Source organism: Thermobia domestica, chromosome 18 (assembly GCF_964235325.1).
Source record: "Thermobia domestica chromosome 18, izTheDome1.hap1.1, whole genome shotgun sequence".
Lineage (NCBI taxonomy): Eukaryota > Metazoa > Arthropoda > Insecta > Zygentoma > Lepismatidae > Thermobia > Thermobia domestica.
In genome coordinates, this window is record NC_137471.1 from 41,644,479 (window position 1) to 41,665,529 (window position 21,051).

General features: G+C 35.0%; 1 protein-coding gene across 1 annotated transcript; it reads right to left on the reverse strand.

Annotated features, from left to right (window-relative positions):
- Window positions 1-3,272: 3,272 nt before the first annotated feature.
- On the reverse strand, window positions 3,273-19,620 carry LOC145675531 (uncharacterized). Its single transcript, XM_081746015.1, has 7 exons — window positions 19,469-19,620; window positions 14,482-14,578; window positions 11,361-11,422; window positions 10,007-10,042; window positions 8,107-8,302; window positions 4,460-4,521; window positions 3,273-3,476 (listed from the first exon to the last, which is right to left on the reverse strand). Exons 1-7 carry the CDS (start codon window positions 19,526-19,528, stop codon window positions 3,384-3,386), a joined length of 606 nt encoding a protein of 201 aa, XP_081602141.1. The 5' UTR covers window positions 19,529-19,620; the 3' UTR covers window positions 3,273-3,383.
- Window positions 19,621-21,051: the final 1,431 nt, after the last annotated feature.

A 21,051-nucleotide genomic window follows, 5' to 3' on the forward strand; every position in this document is an offset into this window, starting at 1 on the left:
TTTTGTACGTTCTCTTTTATTATTCCGTTATTTGGATGGTTTAAAACCAAAATGATACGCCTCTCTCGAGAAAATGAAGTATTACTCCATATTTTGAACATAACCATGGGGTCAAGAATGAACAATAGTAAATTTGTACTCCTTGGCTCTTGAAAGTATTCCATTTTCTGTAAGAGAACAGTTGAAGACCACAGGGGCAAAAGAGAGGTAAATCAAGAAATGGACGAAAATGAGTTAATAGCAGAATTATGTAGCCTGAGAGCTGGAGTTTGCATGAACTAAATCCCACAGTAAAAAGGAGGTTGGCCACTAAGAAATTTAATGCTAAAGATTTCGCCTACAGGGGAAGAAGTAGGTAAGTCAGTGAAAACAGGTTAATTGTGTAAAGTTATAAAAAGCTGACTTACCTCCTTTTCCCCCTGTAGTCTTCAGTTGCAATCTATGAAGTCAAACATGTTAAGACAAAACACAATTTCATTTTTTTAAAAAGTGCTGGAAACATGTTTATTTCTGTGTGCTTATCATATTCCTCTGTTATTCCTACTGACGTCTAATGTATATTTTTAATTCAGTAGTTACAATTCAAAACAGGTATACGATAAATAAATTATTTTATGAATTTAATAGTTGAATTTCAGAACAGAAACAGGCCGGATTCAGAACGGATACATGTAGGCAGGCTCTTCATTCGAGGCACCAAATGTTCATGGGACTGTGTGAATATTTAGAGGGTATATGGTCATTGATCAGTATCTCCCTTGCCCCACCTATCCATTTAACAGAAGTTGAGCGAACACCAGAGCCACATTTGAATCATGGTAAAATTGGTTCAATCATCCTATGAAAGATTGAATTGAAACCAGGCTATCTCAAGTTTGGTAGACGCCTTATCAACTAAACAATAGCGGCTCGAATTTTATTAAGGAGTTACATTTTTTTCAGTTTTGCAAAAACTGAACATTTTAATGGATTGTACAGATAAGTTATATAATGTATGCTATATGAAGTACTTGCGGCAAATAAGGCCCGGAAGGAAATAAGGCCCAGTGCAACATTTTGTAGGTTAAAATCACTGTAGGAGAAATCTGATAACATCGCAAGTTGTGATTACTCACACAATGCCTGCTTGAGAGAGTTCGTCTTCGGGGTGCATGGTTAATCGGAACGCTGGCAATATTGAAGCATGGAGAAGCCAGTTTCCATGTGTTGATATAATTGAAAGGGGAAAATTAAGTCCATTTTTCTGTATATAATAAAGCTAACACGAAATATCTTGTATATTTGTGATGATCGTAGTGTTCAGTATTTGGGATAGTAGTTACTTCGTTTTCGTCTGAAACATATTTGTAGATAATGATTTGTAAAATGACGAGTACATGATCGGTAAATAAGGCCCACCAAAAATATACTGGCCCTCATTACCCTACAAAACATATAAGCATAGTTAAATACTTAGAAACTGGTAACTTGAATGTGTGTTAGTATGTTATTCTTTCTTGGCCAGTGCCAATCTCTATAGTAGGGCGGTCTATCGTGTTCGGGCCTAGTTGTTAACTAAGGGGGTTCTCAGTTTCGAGTTCTGCATTGATGTCTTTCATAGGTTTCTATTTTTAATGCATACGAATGGCTCATACCACTGTTTTGGGGTATATTCTAAGCACATTTTCGTGCGGTTCTGAGCGTTCGAGGTATCGTGATATTGTTTCATTATGCACTAAAGAATGGATCGGTGACACGCGAAGCTGTAAACGGTGCGGTGTATGGGTATATGACGAATGCATTGTCTTGGTCGACGCCGATGATGAGGGATTCATTTGCTACAATTGTTATCAAGTGTAAACATTGTTGAAACTTAGTGTGAAATCTGTTTCCAATGGTGGTTTGTTTATAATGTGTCCAAGCTTATTCATTAAAATACAGTTAGTTGCAACGACTCCATAACACAAGGGAGATTACCTATATCCTTAATATTTCATACCCATATTGTTACTAAATATCGTTTTATTATTAGTATTTGAAGTGCTGTAAAAATACTAGGTGTTAATTGAGTTCCAGTGGTCTCTCAGGTCGTAAAATTTTACTTTTCTAATAGTGGGCCTTATTTACCTACCGTGCCGGTAATAAGGCCATTTTGTATGTTTCTTTTTCAATACGTTTTACATACATTTAGTAGCTCAATGTTTAAGTTAAAGTACATATGCCGTAAGATAGATAAAAACATTGACAAATACAATGCATATAAGTTTTTGTCTACTACATCATATGTATTTAAGTAATAAAGCCTTTATACTTAGGTGGGCTTTATTTGTCGCAAGTACCTTAATCAATCAACTCTGGTGAAGATTTTTGGTCCCAATAATTAAAGTTACATATTAGTATATAATTAGGCCTGTATTTACAATAACTTCTTTTGGTACATACATGAATGTGCAAAACGAGACAAGAAAAACCGAATGGCATAAGCTTCCCGATAATCGAGACGAGAAAGAAGCTTTTGGGGATCGAGATCAGACGAAACTTCTATACAATTTACGAGAACCAAACGAGAAGACCCTATTTCTCATCTCGCGAGCAACATCGATCATAAAACTTATGAAAATCATTCCTACTTACATTAGTTGCTTGATCATCATCATCAACAACAACATAGGTATTCTCCAGTTATTGGAAGGTCATTTGCTGCAACTGAGAAGCTTCAATGCTCTACGGTCGTCAGTTTAACCTCTTCGTCTTCACGTACGATTTTTCTAGTTTGATATCGCCTATTAATTGTAGTCCTATTCGCCCCCTCCCTATTTTTCCTGCCACCATACCCTCTAGCACGTTCCTCATGATACAGTTCCTTTTTAGTCAATGTCCCAATCAGTTTCTCTTTCTTTTCTTAATAATATTTAAAATGTTTTTTTTTTTTTCATTATTTCTAACACCCTTTCATTCGTTTTCCGTCGAGCCAGCTAATTCTTTCCATTCTTCTCCACACATTAGTTGCTTGAAATGGTTAATTAACTCTTTCAGCTTTAAATAGTTCTTTATGAAACAATCTATTGTTTTATTTGCTAACGTAATCCAATAAGTCTTTTTTTTTCTTTAGGAAACAGAAGGCGTCAATCTGGGAAATTTCGAATCTGCACAAATTTAAAGAAGAAATGGAGTTCTAAAATGTCCAAGAGTCAAAGTAATTTTTTATCCAGCGTAGTTCGGCATGTAGGATATTCCGTAACAGTAAAAGAAATTAGCTGCTAAACAAATAGTTTTATTTTTTTAATTTCTGGTTTATTTTGCAGAATATGTATATATACTTTACAGTGCAATAATAATAAACATTTAATTATAAGCCTGTATGAATAACGTATTTCTGGAGGTTTCCATTTCCGTAATACATATTACGGAGTTTCCGTGGTATGATCGTGATGGGAGCGATGACCTGGTCCATGTTTTCCATGTTTATGAAACGGAAAATGTTTGTCTACTATTTCCTAGAAAAGAATAGAGAAATATATTTATTACTACAGAAAAGCATGGGTATAGTGATAAAACAGGTAACACTTGTAGTTATACGTTGCAGTGTAATTTATGTCAATAACACTATAACACTGGCGGCTCGTCAGAGGGAAGTCACATAAAAAAATAAATTTTATTGCTACAAGCTAAGGGAAGAAAGCTTACCTACTAACATGCTAAATTTTGTATATAGCTTTCCGAAGCTGCGTGAAGCTCTTTTCTTTAGTAGCTTAATTTTTGTAATCAGCTTTCTGAAGGTGTATGAAACTTTTGTCCCTTAGCTTAACTCTTGTGTTTAGCTTTCTTCTATTAGCTTAATTCCTTGTATAGAGTTTTCTGAAGCTGTATGAAAGTCTCTTCCCTTAGTTCAATTCTTGTATTCAGTTTTCTAAAGCTGTATGAAACATTCTTCCCTTAGCTTAATTCATGTATTCATCTTTCTGAGGCTGTATGAAACATTTTTACCTTTGTTTAATTCTTCTATTAACCTTTCTGAATCTTTCTTCCTTTAGCTGTTGGCGATGAAAATTTAAATTTTCACCAAAGTAACTTTCCTCAAGAATTGTTACTATTTAATAGAAAGTATCAACTAAAATACGAATATTCGTAGCAATCGTTACCGTTTCGTCCTGATGTTTTTCATCATATTTCTACTAATTCTTTTGTTTAAAAAAAAAATCATTTAATTGCAGTTAGAAGTGTAGATAAACACCATATCAAAATATAACTCGAAAATCATTAATGTATTTTACAATACCTGCCTATATATTTACCCTAATTTCTTTCAGCTAAATACAAATGTAAATGTAAATGAAATAAATGGAAGTATTTGATCAACATTAATATGTTCATTAGACTAAACAGACGCATTAAAATGCAAATTAATTTTTCTGACTAATACAGTATAGCAAATTCAAAAAAGGTTGATTTAGACATCTGGAAATTACAATTCACTTACCGTTAAAGTTGCTTTCACACATTTTGCAATTCTATACTCCTTCTCGCATTTTTCAGTGCCTTCTATAAAAATAAACAAATAATTTAATAAGTAAAAGGAATAAATAATTGTCATAATAATAATAAATTAACGATAATCATTTCTGAGATATGTCTAGCCTTAAGCAAAATACTCATAATTTATTTTCTTATAACTGAAATTTACATCTAATAATGGTTACCTTGCATGTATTTTTGTTATAAACAGCAATTAAGAGACTTATTTATTTTGCAAAAAGTTGACTAAGTTCAAATTTCAACTTCGATGGCTCTGAACTTGGGAGCCAAAGGCATGAATACTGTAAGATTTCATAAGTGTACTAAGCTCATCCACCAAATTCCAAGTTTGGTCAAGAACAGATTAGTTTCATTGATTGCATATAATATATATATAGGCTATTGAAAAATATCGTCTGCAATGCTTGAAGGGTGAATTTATACACGAAAACAAACCGCAAAGTCTATGTACAAAAATGCTGCAAGGTGCATCCCTTCCGAGTTATAAGCCGCCGAAATATATATTAAAAAAAAAAAATGAACTTTGGGCACTATAACGGGAATACCAACGACGCTACAGAAAGCGGTTTGGTGAATTTTACAGGATGTGACAGCTTTAGTTTTCCCAAAATGCTAGAACCAAAATGAATTGTAATGCGCGCAAGAAATTTCCCAAAGGAAGAAGATGATTCTATAATAGAATATTCTGTAAGTAAAAGTACGTCGAAGTGAGCGTAAATCACTTGAGCACGTTGCGACTCATCTTTATATATTGGCATCGTTGATATTTGCATTATGACGCCCCGAAGTTCATTTTCCGATATTTCAGCGGCTCAAGTATTTCGTTTATAATGCTTGAAAGGATGCATTCAGTAGCTCACCCTTCAAGTATTATAAACGATATTTTGCAACAGCCTGTATATACTATTCTTGTGACTGAATATTCTTGTTAGATTTATTTTTATCTATTTTAGAAAAAACTAAATGAATGGCTGAATTGTATAATACAAAATTAATTTTTAATGGCAATTTACTTTTAACACAAAGTAGTAAAATTATACTAAAACATGTCACAACCATAATATCCTGTAATTTAAAGTTAAATATTGTTATTGTTTTTCGTATGATGTTACGAATGTTATGAATATGATCCTCAGTTTGTCTAATATTGAGATTCTGTATTAATCGACTTGAAAAAAAGGACGAGATTCTTAATTCAACCCGTTTATTTATGAATTGTGGGTATGATCACGCACAACTTCGATACAAAGTTCAATGATTCTGATTATTTATTTTTCTTCTGTTTGGAAAAGTATACCACAGCGGTGGTCCCAGATAAATTTCTTTAGAATCTGAATGGTAATCTTTGGAATTAGATAGACTAGGAAACACCTCAACGGATGCATTGAGGCAAAGTAACATGTTTGTAGGCAACCATACATTCTTTGGTGTGATTATGGTTGCATAACAGCATAGGGGTTGCGTGGTAAAGTTTCGGAACACTTTCGTAGTACTTCAAGTTTTTTTTTAAAAAAAAATTGTATAGTTGTACTATATAAACTATGGTACCCGTTCATGCGGAGGAAATTACTTTTGAGCATATTACAATGTTTTAATATTTGGTTTGTCTTGCTCTAAATGATATATATTATTTTGTTGATAATTTTGCATTATATATAAGTGTAGTATTTAAGTTTCATTAAATGGTTAATTGTATTTATTCAAACCATAGAGATTTAGAGCGAAGTGAATCAAGGCAGAACATCTAGGATTTCCTCCATATACTTTTTCTTATCATAGTAATAGCGCAAAAGTCACACATTACAGTCTAATTAAGAGTCACACATTACAGTCTAATTAAGAGTCACACATTACAGTCTAATTAAGAGTCACACATTACAGTCCTTGGTTACTTGCTTCGAAACAGGACCGTTCGTAATATTTCAGCTGTGTCTAACATAATATTAGCTTGATTTTTTTTGTATTAAACGATAGATTGTAGTTCACTTACTACTGTAGCCATTTGAGGTTAACAACTCTAGAAAAGGAAAACAGTGGCTAGTTCTTTTCCTTTCTAATTAAAACTGATAAACGGGAAACTGAAAACTTGGATGGTAGGGTGAAAACTAGGGCTGTGCTTACAGAATAAGTAAAGACTGTGTAGTTATGCTTTTATTACACATGTACTTCCACATATCTACAGTATGGCTCCAATATGAGACTTTTTAACTTATTACAACAGTGGCATACTCAAAAGATTTTTCCGGGTTTTAGCCTTAATCGCCCGCTTAACAAGATATTATGGAAAAATAAACATTTGTAATTATTTGTTATGTATTGTATGCAAGAATCGCCCGTCTCCAGAGACAATACCAATTTGGGCGCTTGGACCCTTCTCTCCCTTGTTGAAGTTTTGTATATATTAGTGTCTTATAATGTCAGGAAATAGGTAGGAATTGAGCACACAGCTATTCTTTTATGATTCTTTCTTCATCTTTAACGTTCGTTATGTAAAGATTGAGCACACAGCTAGTTTTTATGATTTTTATCTCTAACGTTCGTTATATAAAGATTGAGCATACAGCTATTTTTTAATTATTCTTTCTCTATATCCACCGTTCGTTATGTAAAGATGGAGCACACAACTATTTTAATAACTCTTTCTCTAACCTTCGTTATGTAAAGATTGAACGTTCTAGAAGTTAGATGAGGTTCAACTAGTACTTTATCTCAAAGTGAATTTTCTTTGAATCAGGTGATGAGTAGAACGAATATGACGACAAAAACGTCAATGTCCAAGTAAGTGTTCTTCATACGTTATTACAGTATTCAAGGAGCGATGGGTTCGAGACTTATTTCTCGTCGTACTCTCCTACCAGTGCGACTCAGGAGTTCGTTCACCTCCTCAACAGTGTTGTCAAATGGCGGGAAATTTCCCGCAAAACGGGAAATTCTTAGCATTGGCGGGAATGCGGGAAATTCGTATTAAAAATGGGAAATTCTGTCAACATTTCTCCGTTTCATGTCGTCTCTTTCTAACTCCTTGTGTACATGGAATATGTCAAAAGGTCAAAAGAACCAGAACAGCAAGAAATGTTTATAAACCGAATCAAATTGAACGCGCCAATATCCATTTTCTGCTCTTGCCCTTGCTTAGTATATTTGATGTGGCTAGTCATTCACGGAATATTAACGTGAAGTGAAGGAGAGAAGGGAGAAATATAATGCTTGGAAGTAGCACACACACACACACACACACACACATACACACACGTGTAGATTTCTCTCTATACCAAATAAATTACAGATAGAAAGATGTTCCTATGATAGATTTCTTCTCCCCCAGGAAAAAAAATGTACTTGATTCATTGTTCATTGTCATTTGATTTTAATTTGAAATTATTAACACAATGATTAATTAGGGTAATATTCTTTCTTGGCGGGAAATTTTGAAAGCGATCGGGAAATTTCAGGGCTTTGAGCGGGAAGTCTGTTATTTTGAATCTGACAACACTGCTCCTCAATGAGTATCTGGGAGTAAAGATAGTCAGGATGTGTTGTCATTTTATTGCTTTCACTATAATAAGTAATAAGAGAATTTATTTCACTTACCTTCATCAGCGCATTTATTGAATTTAGTTAATTCTGCGGTTACGTTAAGTGCTGGTGGACGCATTTCGAAAGTCTGTGGTCTAGGACTGGCAGGTATATCTTTGGTATGCTTATGGCCATGCTTCTTGCCGTGATATTTTTCCATATGTTCTAACACTGTCTTGATGTGGTCAGGATCGAATTCTCCATCTTTTAACTACAAATTATGAATTTATATTTTATAATATCAAACAAGTTACAGAAACCGTCCAGTATTGCATTTTATTTTTAAATTTTAATTCGCACAAACATTTTTTTAAAATATTAGGCTAATCGTTAAAGAATTGTGTCCGCAAACTTGAAATAGGTTGAAAATTTTAAGAGTCACACATTACAGTCCATGTTTACTTGCTTCGAAACAGGACCGTAGCCCAAAATGGTAATATACGTAGGAAATAGAGTATTTTATTTATCAACTAAAATTAGAAACAACTTCTATAATATATTAGTATAATCATACAACGGAATAAGAAGCAATGTTACGTGTACACCACGAGAAGGAGTTTCCGGAATGTTAAAACCGGAAGTGGCTAATTTCTTCCACTTCTGGTTTAAATAGAGGGTTAGCATTTCTCGCTGTCTCCGATTATTTTCGGACTATGAACACCAATGTTAAAATTGGAAATTGTAGTACCTTTATGTCACTTCCAGTTTTAGTACAGAGTTATGGATGGAGAAAAAATGTATTCTTAGAACGCACAACCGATGGCAGCAATCCACTTCTCGCTATCTATTACCGTTGTCTTCTCTATAATGATTAATGTTACAACCGGAAGTAGTTAATTCCTACAACTTTCGTTTTCAATATCACCTTTATTAAAGAACTCGAATCCTAATTTTTACCCTCTATCACCCTGGCCCATTATAGGTCTTGAGATTGTCTCCTGGACGAATTGACACACATTTCTTGTCTCCCAAACAAACGGACAGACATTTTTTTGTCTCTCGAATGAATGGACACATTTTTTGTTTCCCGGACGAACGGACACACATTTTTGTTTCCCGGACGAATGGACACACAATTTTGTTTCCTGGAAAAAGTGACACATATTTTTTTTGTCTCCCTAACGAACGGATACACATTTTTTTGTCTCCCGGACGAACTAACACACATTTTTAGTCTCTCGGACAGACACACTGACAGAGTAAGTGTTATTAATAAGCTTTTCGTAAAGCAAACTTCTTACTAGGGGCGGATGCAGGACGGGCTTCTGGGTGAGCGGTTTGTTGTCATACTGCTACTTACAAGTTAGAGCTACTTTTGACAACTCCAAACTCTGGGATGGGTTTTATTTATGTATATATAAAAATAAGAAATTTTACTCTTCTGGGGGGGGGGGGACGATCGCCTCTGCTTCTTACAAGCAAAAAATATAAGAGTATACTAGAACAGAACTCAATCCCTTTTAATCGTCTTATTGTCAGACTGCAAACAGTGTAATTATTCGTAAATATCGTTTTTTCTCTAGTTTTAAAATAACATCTTTTTGAAAGATACAAATAAATATCCATGGTAGTTTTAAGCATTAAATAGATATAAATTAAAATTAATCAAAAGGACAGAAGAGCTTTAAATGTACTTTAAAGTAATGTACCAGTAATAAAACATTGAATTTAACTTTGCATGAAATAAAACCTTTAACAAGACTAGTTTTGAACGTAAATAAAGAAACAATCCATTCTGTTAGCTTTACTGGTTGTAACTTTTATCGATCAAGTGCCTAAATTGTTTGAAGTCTGCTCTAACTACATATGTAACTCTGATGTAAATATTTTGTATTTATTTATTTGTAATGAATGAAATTTGGTTATGTTCAAACTACAGTTTTAAAAACTGTGATAAAAGATGTACACAACTTACCACTCCAATTTTGGCTGCGAAACATGCCACATAGCACTGGAAAAAATAAACAATAACAGCAAATTTAATAATTTAATGTCATTTCAGTAAATCAACATACCTATTGATTTAATTAAATGTAATAGGCACATATCTTTGAGACGCGGCTGTTGCTTTAGTTTGCATGGTTATGTAATCTCCTATTTTTACACCCCAAAATATTCTTTGGAAATCTTAAGTAGTGCTTTGAGGAAAATACTGCAGTACCTTTGCTTCTCAGCGCAAGACAATATTACTACATCTTTGAAGAATTAATGCAAAACCGGAAAACAAAGAGAGAGTGGTTTATGGATTACACATTAAATTGTAAGCAGCGTTTCTTCCAAACATAATTCCAGGGAAGCAGCCTCACTCCCTTGCCGATAGCTTACAATGTGATTACATGGCATTTTTGTACAGAGCACGTTTTATCGCACATAATATCCCAGTGCACCGCCCTCACATTTTGTCCCCCCCCCCTCCCTCGCCCTTTTGATCACAACATTTTCTGGAAAAAAGCCTGGTTGTAACAAGCAGCCATTTGAAGAAAATGCTCTTAAACGAACATCCTGGTGTGAAGTCCTGTTGCATGCAAGCATCTAGCTATATTTATAAGAAGGACGATCTTGAATTAAAAACACAGGTTTCTTGTATCATGCAAAAATCAATTAATTTAAGAGTTACACACCATGGGAATTGTTTGTTCTAGGATCAAACTGTGGTATGTGGTGTTTAATCCACTATATAAAGTCAATATAAGCTGGAAATGTTAAAAATATTCGAATAGTTAAACGAGTGAAGTCGATTTCTTTACAAAAAAGTCTTTCGAAAATTAATGCAAAAATGGCAGAGACAAGATTATGAGATAAAATGCGTCTAGATACAGATACTAAATATAATTTTGAACGTAAAACGTGCATGGGTAATTATCAATTAAACAAAAATAACATATTTAACGTACACATCTACAGAAAATGTACTATTTTTTTTCTTTCGTTGTAAATTACATAAGACCTCGCCGACACAGGGCAGGCCCGTATCCAGGGGGGTCTAGCCCCCCCCTAAATTTTTGCTGGCCCCCTCTAAAATTTTCACGGTAGGCTTGCAAATGAACTATAATATGGTGATCAACTATAATATTGTTGAATCGGCCCCCCCTAACTTCTGCCGGCCCCCCCCCCTAAATTTTTGGGCTGGCTACCGGCCTGACACAGGGTACAAAAATTGCAAACCTAAAGAAAACTATTTGTACTGTACATAGTTTGGAAATTAAAAGTAAAAGAATTATGGTACAAAAGCAAGGAACAAAATGCTTATGATGGATATTCTTACTTACTCTGCCGTTTTCACTGGTTTCATCCTCAAGTTTAGAATTGTTGATGAAGTATTCGTCAGCCTCTGTAAAAAATAATGTAAATTTCTAATACATTTAGTGATTTGAAAATGAAATGAAATTTTTGAGTTTTACGTCCCACGGTTATGCTGGTTAGGCTAAAGGAGACGGTGATGATGAGAGATGAATGAAATGGTGGAATGAAGAAAGTGGGAGGAAACGGGAGAACCGCGAGAAAACCCACGCACACGATTTAGTGATTTGAATCACAATTGATGCGAAGTTAACACAGAAACGCATATAAAAACACTTAGTAGGAAGATAAAGGTATCGGTAGATGGTAGTGGTTCCAGCTTGGAACCAGTGGTTATATAAACTGTTCAAAAAGCATTCAGTACTCATCTTTAAAACTTATGTAACAACCCTAACCACCTACATAAGCAACTGTTTGAGCAGGTATGGATACTGAATGTCAGATGGAAAAATGATTCACTGCGTTTGTTGTAGATCCTGACGTAGTGGGCGGTAGTTACGGAAGCCCGAATGACAATCTGTCATCATCTCACTATGTCTCACAAGCTCAATAGAGCGTAAGTCAGGAGACCTAGTAGGACAATGTAGAACGTTTATACAGAGCAGAGAAGTCTAGGTTGACTTTAATGTATGTGTAAGTTACTTGCGTTTTACTGTGGGAGAGCAGGATTGAAGATGTCAAGAATGAACGAACGATATTTGTATCTTATTGAAACACACACGTACAATGTTGCGTAGAAACACACTGGATTTTTAGTTCATCAGCTCATACAAAGAATATAAAGTAAGGAAGCAAACTATATTTTCATGGTGCATTTGCATTTAAGATTTATGTCATGATTTGTATTTATGTGATGTATTTTCATAGAAATTTATATAATAATCTGTATTTATATCACGCGTTAGCACTGAAATTTATGTCACGATATTTTCTATTAGCTTTGTGACATAAATTGCATTATGTATTTATAGATGGTTATAAAAATAGCGAAAACACCTTAATGAAATACAAATTACCTCATTTATACGGTGTTAGATCACCCTTAGTCAGAGTATTAATGAGTGTTTCCCTTCGTAGCTTGCAGGATGTAATAGTTACAGTTGATAGCAAGTCAATGAGGCACGTGGTACTCTCAACGATCCTGTATGATATATGATTTTAAAGTAGGAGCAAATGCTAGCAAAAACGTAATGAAAAATATGCCATATGTTCAGCGAGGGTGTGGAAATGAGCGGGGAGTACAATTGCGGTTTAACAAATTTAACACCGTCATAAATCCGTGCAAACGACGCGCCATGCATGGTGTGTCTACAAGTCATACCTAGGTAGACAACGAGGCACTTAAGCTCATAGACAAGACTATAGAAGCGTCAGAAAACTCGGCCAAAAACTTGAAATCTCACGTGATCAGTCACATGGAGGATACATAGTAGCGCATCTAACTTGCGACGACGGAATTAACTTTCGATCTGGCTACAGCTACATAAAAGTTTTTAATCTAACAGCCTACTGGCATGTTGTGAAGGAGTCGTACGAGGTACAGACAAGAATATAAGAAGGAAAATACATGTCCTAACCTAGAGTCCAAGAAATTGAAATGGATATATATGGTTGCTTTTATTTATGCTGCTAATGGCTATATAGCAGACAAAAAGGAGTAGCAGGCAGATATGTAGTAGAGTTAATTTTATATCTGTTATTTCCGCACGGAATTATTATTCACACAAATACAAGTGAAGCAGATGAAATATGGCACATGAAACAAATTCACAGAATTCAAACTCATCCCCAAAAGTAAAATACGCCTTACAGATTTTTCCATAAGAAAAACTTATACCATATATTAGAGTTATTAATGAAATATTTGTGTACAAAATAATAATAAAATACATTGAGTTGTATTTTACAGAATTGTTAAAAAAAAACTTCAAGTGTGAACTATCCCTTATGAATTTTTCGTAATGAATAACTTACACGATATTATAGAGTTATTAATGGAATATTTATTTATGAAATATAAGCAAAATGACGTCATTTTCGAGAAAATCGTCCACAAAAACTCATCTCAAGCATAAACTATTCCTCGCAGATTTTTAAGAATTAATGAGTTATGCAATATTGTCAGGATACAAATTGAATATTCATTTACGAAATATGAAGAAAATCACTTTTTTAAAAAAAGATATTTGTCCGAAAAATAGACACCCAAGAATAAACTCTCTCTTGTACGTTTTTTTTTTTAGAATAAATGTTTTATGCATTATTGTTATGTTATTAATTAAATATTTATTTGCGAAATATGAACAAAATCGCATGAGTCGTTTTCGAGAAAATCGTCCGAAAGAAAATTCACCCTAAGAATTCTCGATTTTCTTTCTCGATTTTTCCAGAGAAATGACTTGATAGGGTTGTTTTTAGAAATTTGATTTATGAAATATAGTAGACAAAATCGTTAGAGCCGTTTTTGAGAAACTCCCCCTTATTTTCAGAAGTAGGTAGAAAATCCGAAAATTCCCCTGGAGGATCACAGTTTTAGAAACTTTAAGTTTAAAATTTGGTTGAGGCCTCTACGTGAGTATACATCACGACGAAAGGACAGACGTACAGACGGACATATGTCGAAAAATTACTTTTCGGTATATGGGAGATGTGAAATACAGTGTGAATACATTGAAATCTCAAGTTCGACTTTTTTTTCACGACCACCAAACTTTGTTCTCTTCTTTCGTTGCTCGAAAGTAAAAATGGGAAATTAAAATGTTACGGAAATGTCCCCTCTTTTCGTCCTTAAAAGTGAAATTTTTAAAAACGTTTACAACCCTTCCCAATTATTTTTAATGAGTACCTTATATTGTAAGTTTTAATTTCCTAACTTGAATTCCTGAGATACTTTATTATTAGTATAAATTTTGACCCTCCTTCGCCCCAGCCTCTAGGAGATCAATTTTAACTGTGTCTTCCCTAAAGTCTTCTAGAAGTGTACCAAGGGAGTGGCATGGCAAGCCAAAGGTGTGGCTTTATACCTAAATATAGAGGTCAAACATTCAGTTTCATATACATAAAAATTCTAATAGAATATTTGGTAGTTACCTTTGGAGATTGGGTATGTTGTATTGCATTGCTCTGCTGCCTCGTGAAATTTCCTCATGAAGTCCGTTTTACTGCTTTCTGTTGCATCTTCTTCACCCTGTTAAAAAAAAAAAAAAAAAAAAAAAAGTAAGAAAAGGAATCAGACAATGTTGGCTACATATTGTTCTGCAATAGAAATGGATCATGCAACTCGTGTAACGGTCATCTAATACATACATCTTGAAAATGTTAAAATTTACTAACAGAGGTAGGCAGTCGTTCTTTCAGAAAAAATGTTCCGGGAGCACTGATGGTAATATTTAATTTATTATTATATTATAGACGTATTGGGCGGTATTCAGAGAGAATTCGTTAATCGAAGGTTAGTCACAGACTACTTAGTAAGCATACTAAATCTTTACTAAGGAAAGTGCACTTTTTGGTATTCAGAGTCTACTTTGAGTACAACTAAAAAGATGATTTGGGTATGATTAACTTATATAACTCCAATGCATCGGGTGAGGAAAATAAATGTGGCAACTACGGAAAAGTAGATGAGCGCATGCGTAGTCTGTAAAAATGAAAATATATGAAATACGAAATGTTGTGTCGCACGCTAAACCGTGGGTAAAAGATTAGCTTCTGCTCAAGATTAATTAGTCACATGTGATTAACTTCGACAAATACTACGTCCTAATCAGAGACTCTGAATACAATTTTGATAACCATCCGTTAGTCAACCCCGTAGTATGGCGTTAATCAGACGTCAAAACGACTTTGCATAAGGCTCATTATTTTCGTCTCCTCCGGGGGGCACTTTCAGAGCTCCGGGGGGCAGTGCCCCCCAATTAACATGTCTGGAAGAAACACTGGAGGCAGTGGAGTATCCCATAAGCAGGGCCGACCCTAGGCAATTTGTTGCCCCGTGCAATACCACCATTTGCCGCCCCCTTTCTCCAGAAAGATCAAGATTTTAGGTATACTACTTACCTCATCATGAACAACGAAGAGGAGGGAAAAGGCACTCAGAAACACTACAAATACAATCTCATTGTGTTTTTTTTTTCTTTAAATAATACTCGATGATGTTATAGCACGGCCAACAAGAGATGGTCTCTGACGTTTCTTACCACATGCGGTGGGACACTGCAGCCCCTATTTTGATACCAGTGTTACCAACCACGATCACTCTGTCTTATACCATTAATTAAATTGCCACTACAGTTGCACCGAAAAAAACCTTGACACGCGAGTAGTGGCAATATCACTGCGAGCTGTCAGAGACGTTCTCTTATTGGACGCACTATAGTAAAAGATAAAGCAAACACACCTGCAGATGAAAGATGGTAATTCTTTTTACAGAATTAAATATCGAGCTTCAATCTCAGTATATCAGTTTGTAATTTTAGTACAACTAGCTCTTTTACCTTAATTTTCCTTCTATATCTGTTATTTTTTTTTAAGGAACTTGTTTTCACTTTCAATGATAAGGAACTTGTTTGTGATAAAGACAAGACTAGTTTTCATATCAAAGTTGTGATAACTGACTAAATGGACAAGGTGTTCGCTCCTGTTCGAGAATTGAAAAAAATGAAATGAAATCTTTGAGTTTTACGTCCCACGGTTATGCTAAAGGGGACGGTGATGATGAGTAATGAATGAAATGGTGGAATGAAGAAAGTGGGAGGAAACGGGAGAACCTCGAGAAAACCCACGCACACGGTGTTTGTCCACCACAAAGTTCACTTGGCGGGGGCTGAGATCGAACCCGGGATCCCAAGCACCAGAGGTGAACGCTCTACAACTGAGCTACCGCGGCCCCTGTTCGAGAACTGAGTTCTTGTGTTGGACAACAATCAGGCAATTCATGCTTGGATTTGTTTGACCATTTGCTTTAGCACTGTCCATGTGACCTTAAACTAATGCGACCTAAACATGATTTATGAATGTAGTGTTCAAATAAAGAGTCAGCTTAATAAGTTTATGGCTATAGATACGGTTATAGGTAAATGACGTTTGCCTAGTTCATTACGTTCAGTAGAACATTATGGCACAAAAGAGTGAGAAAGATACTAAATTCTACAACAAAATGTGCTAGTTTTCACCAACAATTTCAATATACTTTTTAAATTAAGGAAAATACTTATTAGGATTTTAGAAGATCGGAATTTACGAATAATTCACTCAAATATCACAGAAAGAAAGTAACGTATAGTAATTTTAATTTTCATATTTTATAAATTTTGAAAAATTTTGAAATTAGTGTAGCGCGTTGGAAATTTAAGAGCAAAATGGGAATTTTTGCCTTTCAAGATAGAATTTTATAACTTTCCAGGTTGGCATCACTGATTTAGCTGGCCTAGCCATTACACAAAACATTACGGGCCTTATGCAGAGTCGTTTTGACGTATGATAAGAGTCAGTGGTCGAAGTGGGACGGTATGCGATGGTATGCCATAAGGTCTCTGGTTTTTCTGTAATGAAGACATGCCGCCTCTGGTTTTTCAGTGATCAAGACATACCGTCACTGGAAAGTGGATGCTAATATACTTTTAATAATTCCATTTTTATACACAGTAATTGACGAATAGCTTCGCATGTAAAAATATGCTCTTTTTTATGTAAAAATAATTTCTAAGATGGCAATACCGACATTTTTGTTATCTTTTTCCTACCTTTTGTTTTAAAAATGAGGCGTCTACAAAGTTCACCTAGTTTATATCTTGTTTTATATTTTGTTGTGCCATACTATTTTTTTTCTTACGTATGTGTGTCTTCTTCCTTTAATGCATATGACATGTTTTGAGAATGGGTGGATTTAGAAGTTGTCTGTTGTGGGGGTGGACCATCCGGGGGTTTGGAATACCCCTTAGTCGAGTAGGGTGTTCGGGAGTTCTGTGGGAAATTGTTTAAAAATTGTTAATATAAAAGTCGGTTTTTGAGCATTTTCGTATATACCTAGATAATTATCTGTAATGCAACGGGAGAGTATATTTTTATTTTATTTTTTTTCTCAGAGTTGGGAGCAGGGGCAAAGCCTCTCCCAGTTCCCTCCACATAACTGCGGAGAAGCTCTCCCATGTTTTCAGTTATTATGTAAATAGAAATGTAATCTGTTAGGCAACATACCCTCACTGTATTTCAATATTTACATGGCTGGTATGTCGAGACAAAATCGTAATAAAACATACCGCCTCTGGTTTTTCTCCACTTCGAACACTGATTATAGTTATACTAAAGGCTTGACTACTGCAGAAACATATGTTAGTCGAACTCTTTCGAATGGCACTAATCACATGTCACAATACGCCTTATGCAGAGAGTCGTTTTGACCCGTGATTAGTGTCATCTATAAAGTTCCACTAATATATGTTTCCTGCAGTAGTCAGGCTTTTAGTATGACGCTGATCATACGTCAAAACGACTCTGCATAAGGCCCAATGACTCTGCATAAGCAGTGATGCCAATTTAGCCTGTTTTTGGCTAAATTTAGCCTATTTGAAGAGGCATTTAGCCATACAAATCTACGAAATGCTTATAGCCATAAATATAGCTTACTTTATGAAACTCTTTTGCCAGTTTTGGCTAGCCGTTAAATTAATTCTAAAAATACTTTTTCTTTGAAAATAAAGTGTATTTTTTAAAAATTAGTCTATTTGTCATTATATATTATCGTATTAATTGATTTCTCTGGACAGAAAGTATTTTATTACGCAACAAACATTTGTTTTTCATCCTTCTTCTCTCACCACCCACAGATTTACAACTAGTATACTTAACAATCCATATCAAGTCAGACAGAATTTTAATGGCGCTCCTGTAACTGGCCCGTTTACTACTTTTTAATTATTTTAATATTCCTATTTCATTGGAAGATTGAAAGTTTTCTAATACAAATTTAGTAAACTGTTCGGCTCTTTAAGCCACAGAGATTGTTTTTGTCTATTAAAGAAAACAAATAGGATATCTAATTAGCTTGAAAACTGTCAATGCAATCATGATGATCCACGTGAGTGTACGGAGAAATAAAAATTGTTTGTAAGGACTATGACCAGCCGAAAGAAGTGCTTCTGAAAAATGGGACAATGGCAGTCTACACAAACAAAACCAATCCACAATCCAACTAATGTTGCATCTATGGATATAGTATACGTAAAGCCGCGTCAGTTCCCGAAGGAGCTGGACGCTCATACTTTCAGGATTATTCATTGAGTATCTACGAACTTACCAAGGGGGTAACAAAGCGACTTTGATTTACTTACCGACTGATACGAAAATAAAACAGAACGTACCTGTACTTCATATCTGTATGTGTAGTGCCCTTGTACTTTATCTATGGCTATGTGTGTGTAAGGGGGAGGGAGGAAATTTAACGCATATCGCATGTCTTGTGCACATGGATACTTCTTACTATTGCACTACGTAGAAAATTTATGGTATTTCATGTAGAAGTGGTAATAGAACACAGAAGAAACGCAGATCACGACGTTCTCATGTATACTATTACCGCATCTATTTCCAGCATCTCGACTAGTTGCGACGTCATTGGTGATGACTAATTTCAATTGAACTGATAATATAGTTGACTTTCACAAATCAGATGAGTTGTTGATGGATTTTATTGTAATTCAAAGTCATGTATGTTACCTGTTAACACTGGCGCAAATCCTAGGGAGTTGAGGGGAATATGTCCCCTCCAATATATTGGAACTGGAGGGACTGTCTCCACCAATTATCCGATTTGAAATGTGTTTTGGGGGGGAGAAATGTGAGGATTTGTGTCCAATTGCCACAAAGGAAAGTGAGATGAAATTGATTCAAAACTAGCCATTTTGAGATTTTGAAATTGATAGGTTAAAAGTTCAAAATCTAGCCATTTTGGGGTGAAAAAGCTTATTTCTGAAGGCCATCTAGCCTATTTTCTTCAGAGGCTGTTGGCAACACTGTAGCATAAGGCCCTAGATATTTGCACATTAATACAATATATAAAACATAGGTAAACACTTACTAGAATGGACACAGCAGAGAAGATGAGCAGAAGTATTCCCTTCCAGATTGGTTGATTCATAGCGTCAACGAAAGGTGATGACTTTGTTTTAGTACAGTCGATTTCGTCTGTGTCGTTTCAAATGAAAAATTACTGTTTTTATACACGCTGTGCAGTCAAACTCAAGGCTATAATGGGAGGAAGGAAATTGCTCTTGAGGAAAAACAATCTTCAAATGCAATTTAATAAAACAACGGATATATCAACTTAACTTGTTATGTAATAGTGAAAAAAAATATTGAATATGTTTTTCATAATTATTTTTACAACTACAAAAATCAGCTAGTGGAAATATCATAAAGGAAGCGAGTCCTTTACATTGTTAATACGTGTAACAGTCTTCATCAATCTAAACCATGATGTGCTCCTTGTGATTCTTAATAAGGGAAGCCACTTTGCATATATGTATGTTTATCAATGAAGAGGATAAAATAGTGACAAATACTTCCGGAACTTTTTATTTCTTGCTCTTAGGTTTACTTATAATTTTTCGTGTTTCACTAAGTTTGTGCCCTAGTTATTCTCAAGGCCAATCGATGGAACAAGATGGAGTTAATTCCTCTTTAAAAAATTTATTCGGACTTCATTGTGGCAATATTTGATTTAGCTTCAAAAATTGACCATTCTTCTCAAGAGGCAAATAGGTTTATAGAAACTATTTGATCTCGTTTCACTTAGAATTCTCATGGGGAATGGATTTGGACTTAAACTTCATCGGGAATATCATTATTCATATAAGCGACCCCGAAAAGTATGGATTGGACCAGTGGCGTAACTAAAGGCTTGGGGGCCCTGCCGCAGATAGTGTGGAGTGGGGCCCCATTCTCTATGTCCCACATCACCATTTGGGGCCCCCTGATCGCATGAGGCCCCCTCGCAATGCAGAGTCTGCAGGGCCCTTATTTACGCCCCTGAATTGGACATTAATATTGATCGTTTTCTATTTTCTTACTTATCAACTCCTTCCAATAAGTAAGAATGGGGAATGAATTTAAGACTTAAAACGACATCAGGAGTAGGTACTATTCATCTTAATGACACAAAAATTATGGATTGGACACTAATAACAATGATTTTTTAATTATTTTTACATGTTACGCCCTTCACCCTTTCTTGCAGAAAATGTACTGGAAACTTAGGCCAGGGATCCCTCATGGACTAAAAGAATCCAAATCGGCGCAGCGATCTAGGAACTGTCAAACATCATTACATCCTTGTTTTTTAATATATTAAATTTGACATGAGACAAAATACGTACTATAACACGATATTTATTTATTTCCAATTCAAATCACGCCAGAAAAAGAAAACAGCATTAAACAACATTATAATGCGCTACAGACCAATGATTTCCAATCTTAGATGCTTGGGGCTAGGGATGTGCACGAGACGAGTCGAGCCAGGATTTTCCTAACAAACTTCGAGTCGAGACACGGCTCTTCCAATAAAAAAATATACATTTTTCGAGACGATTCAGACTCAAATTTTGTCTCGTGCGCATCCATACTTGGGGCAGTAGTCGAAGTGAGACGGTATGCGGTGGT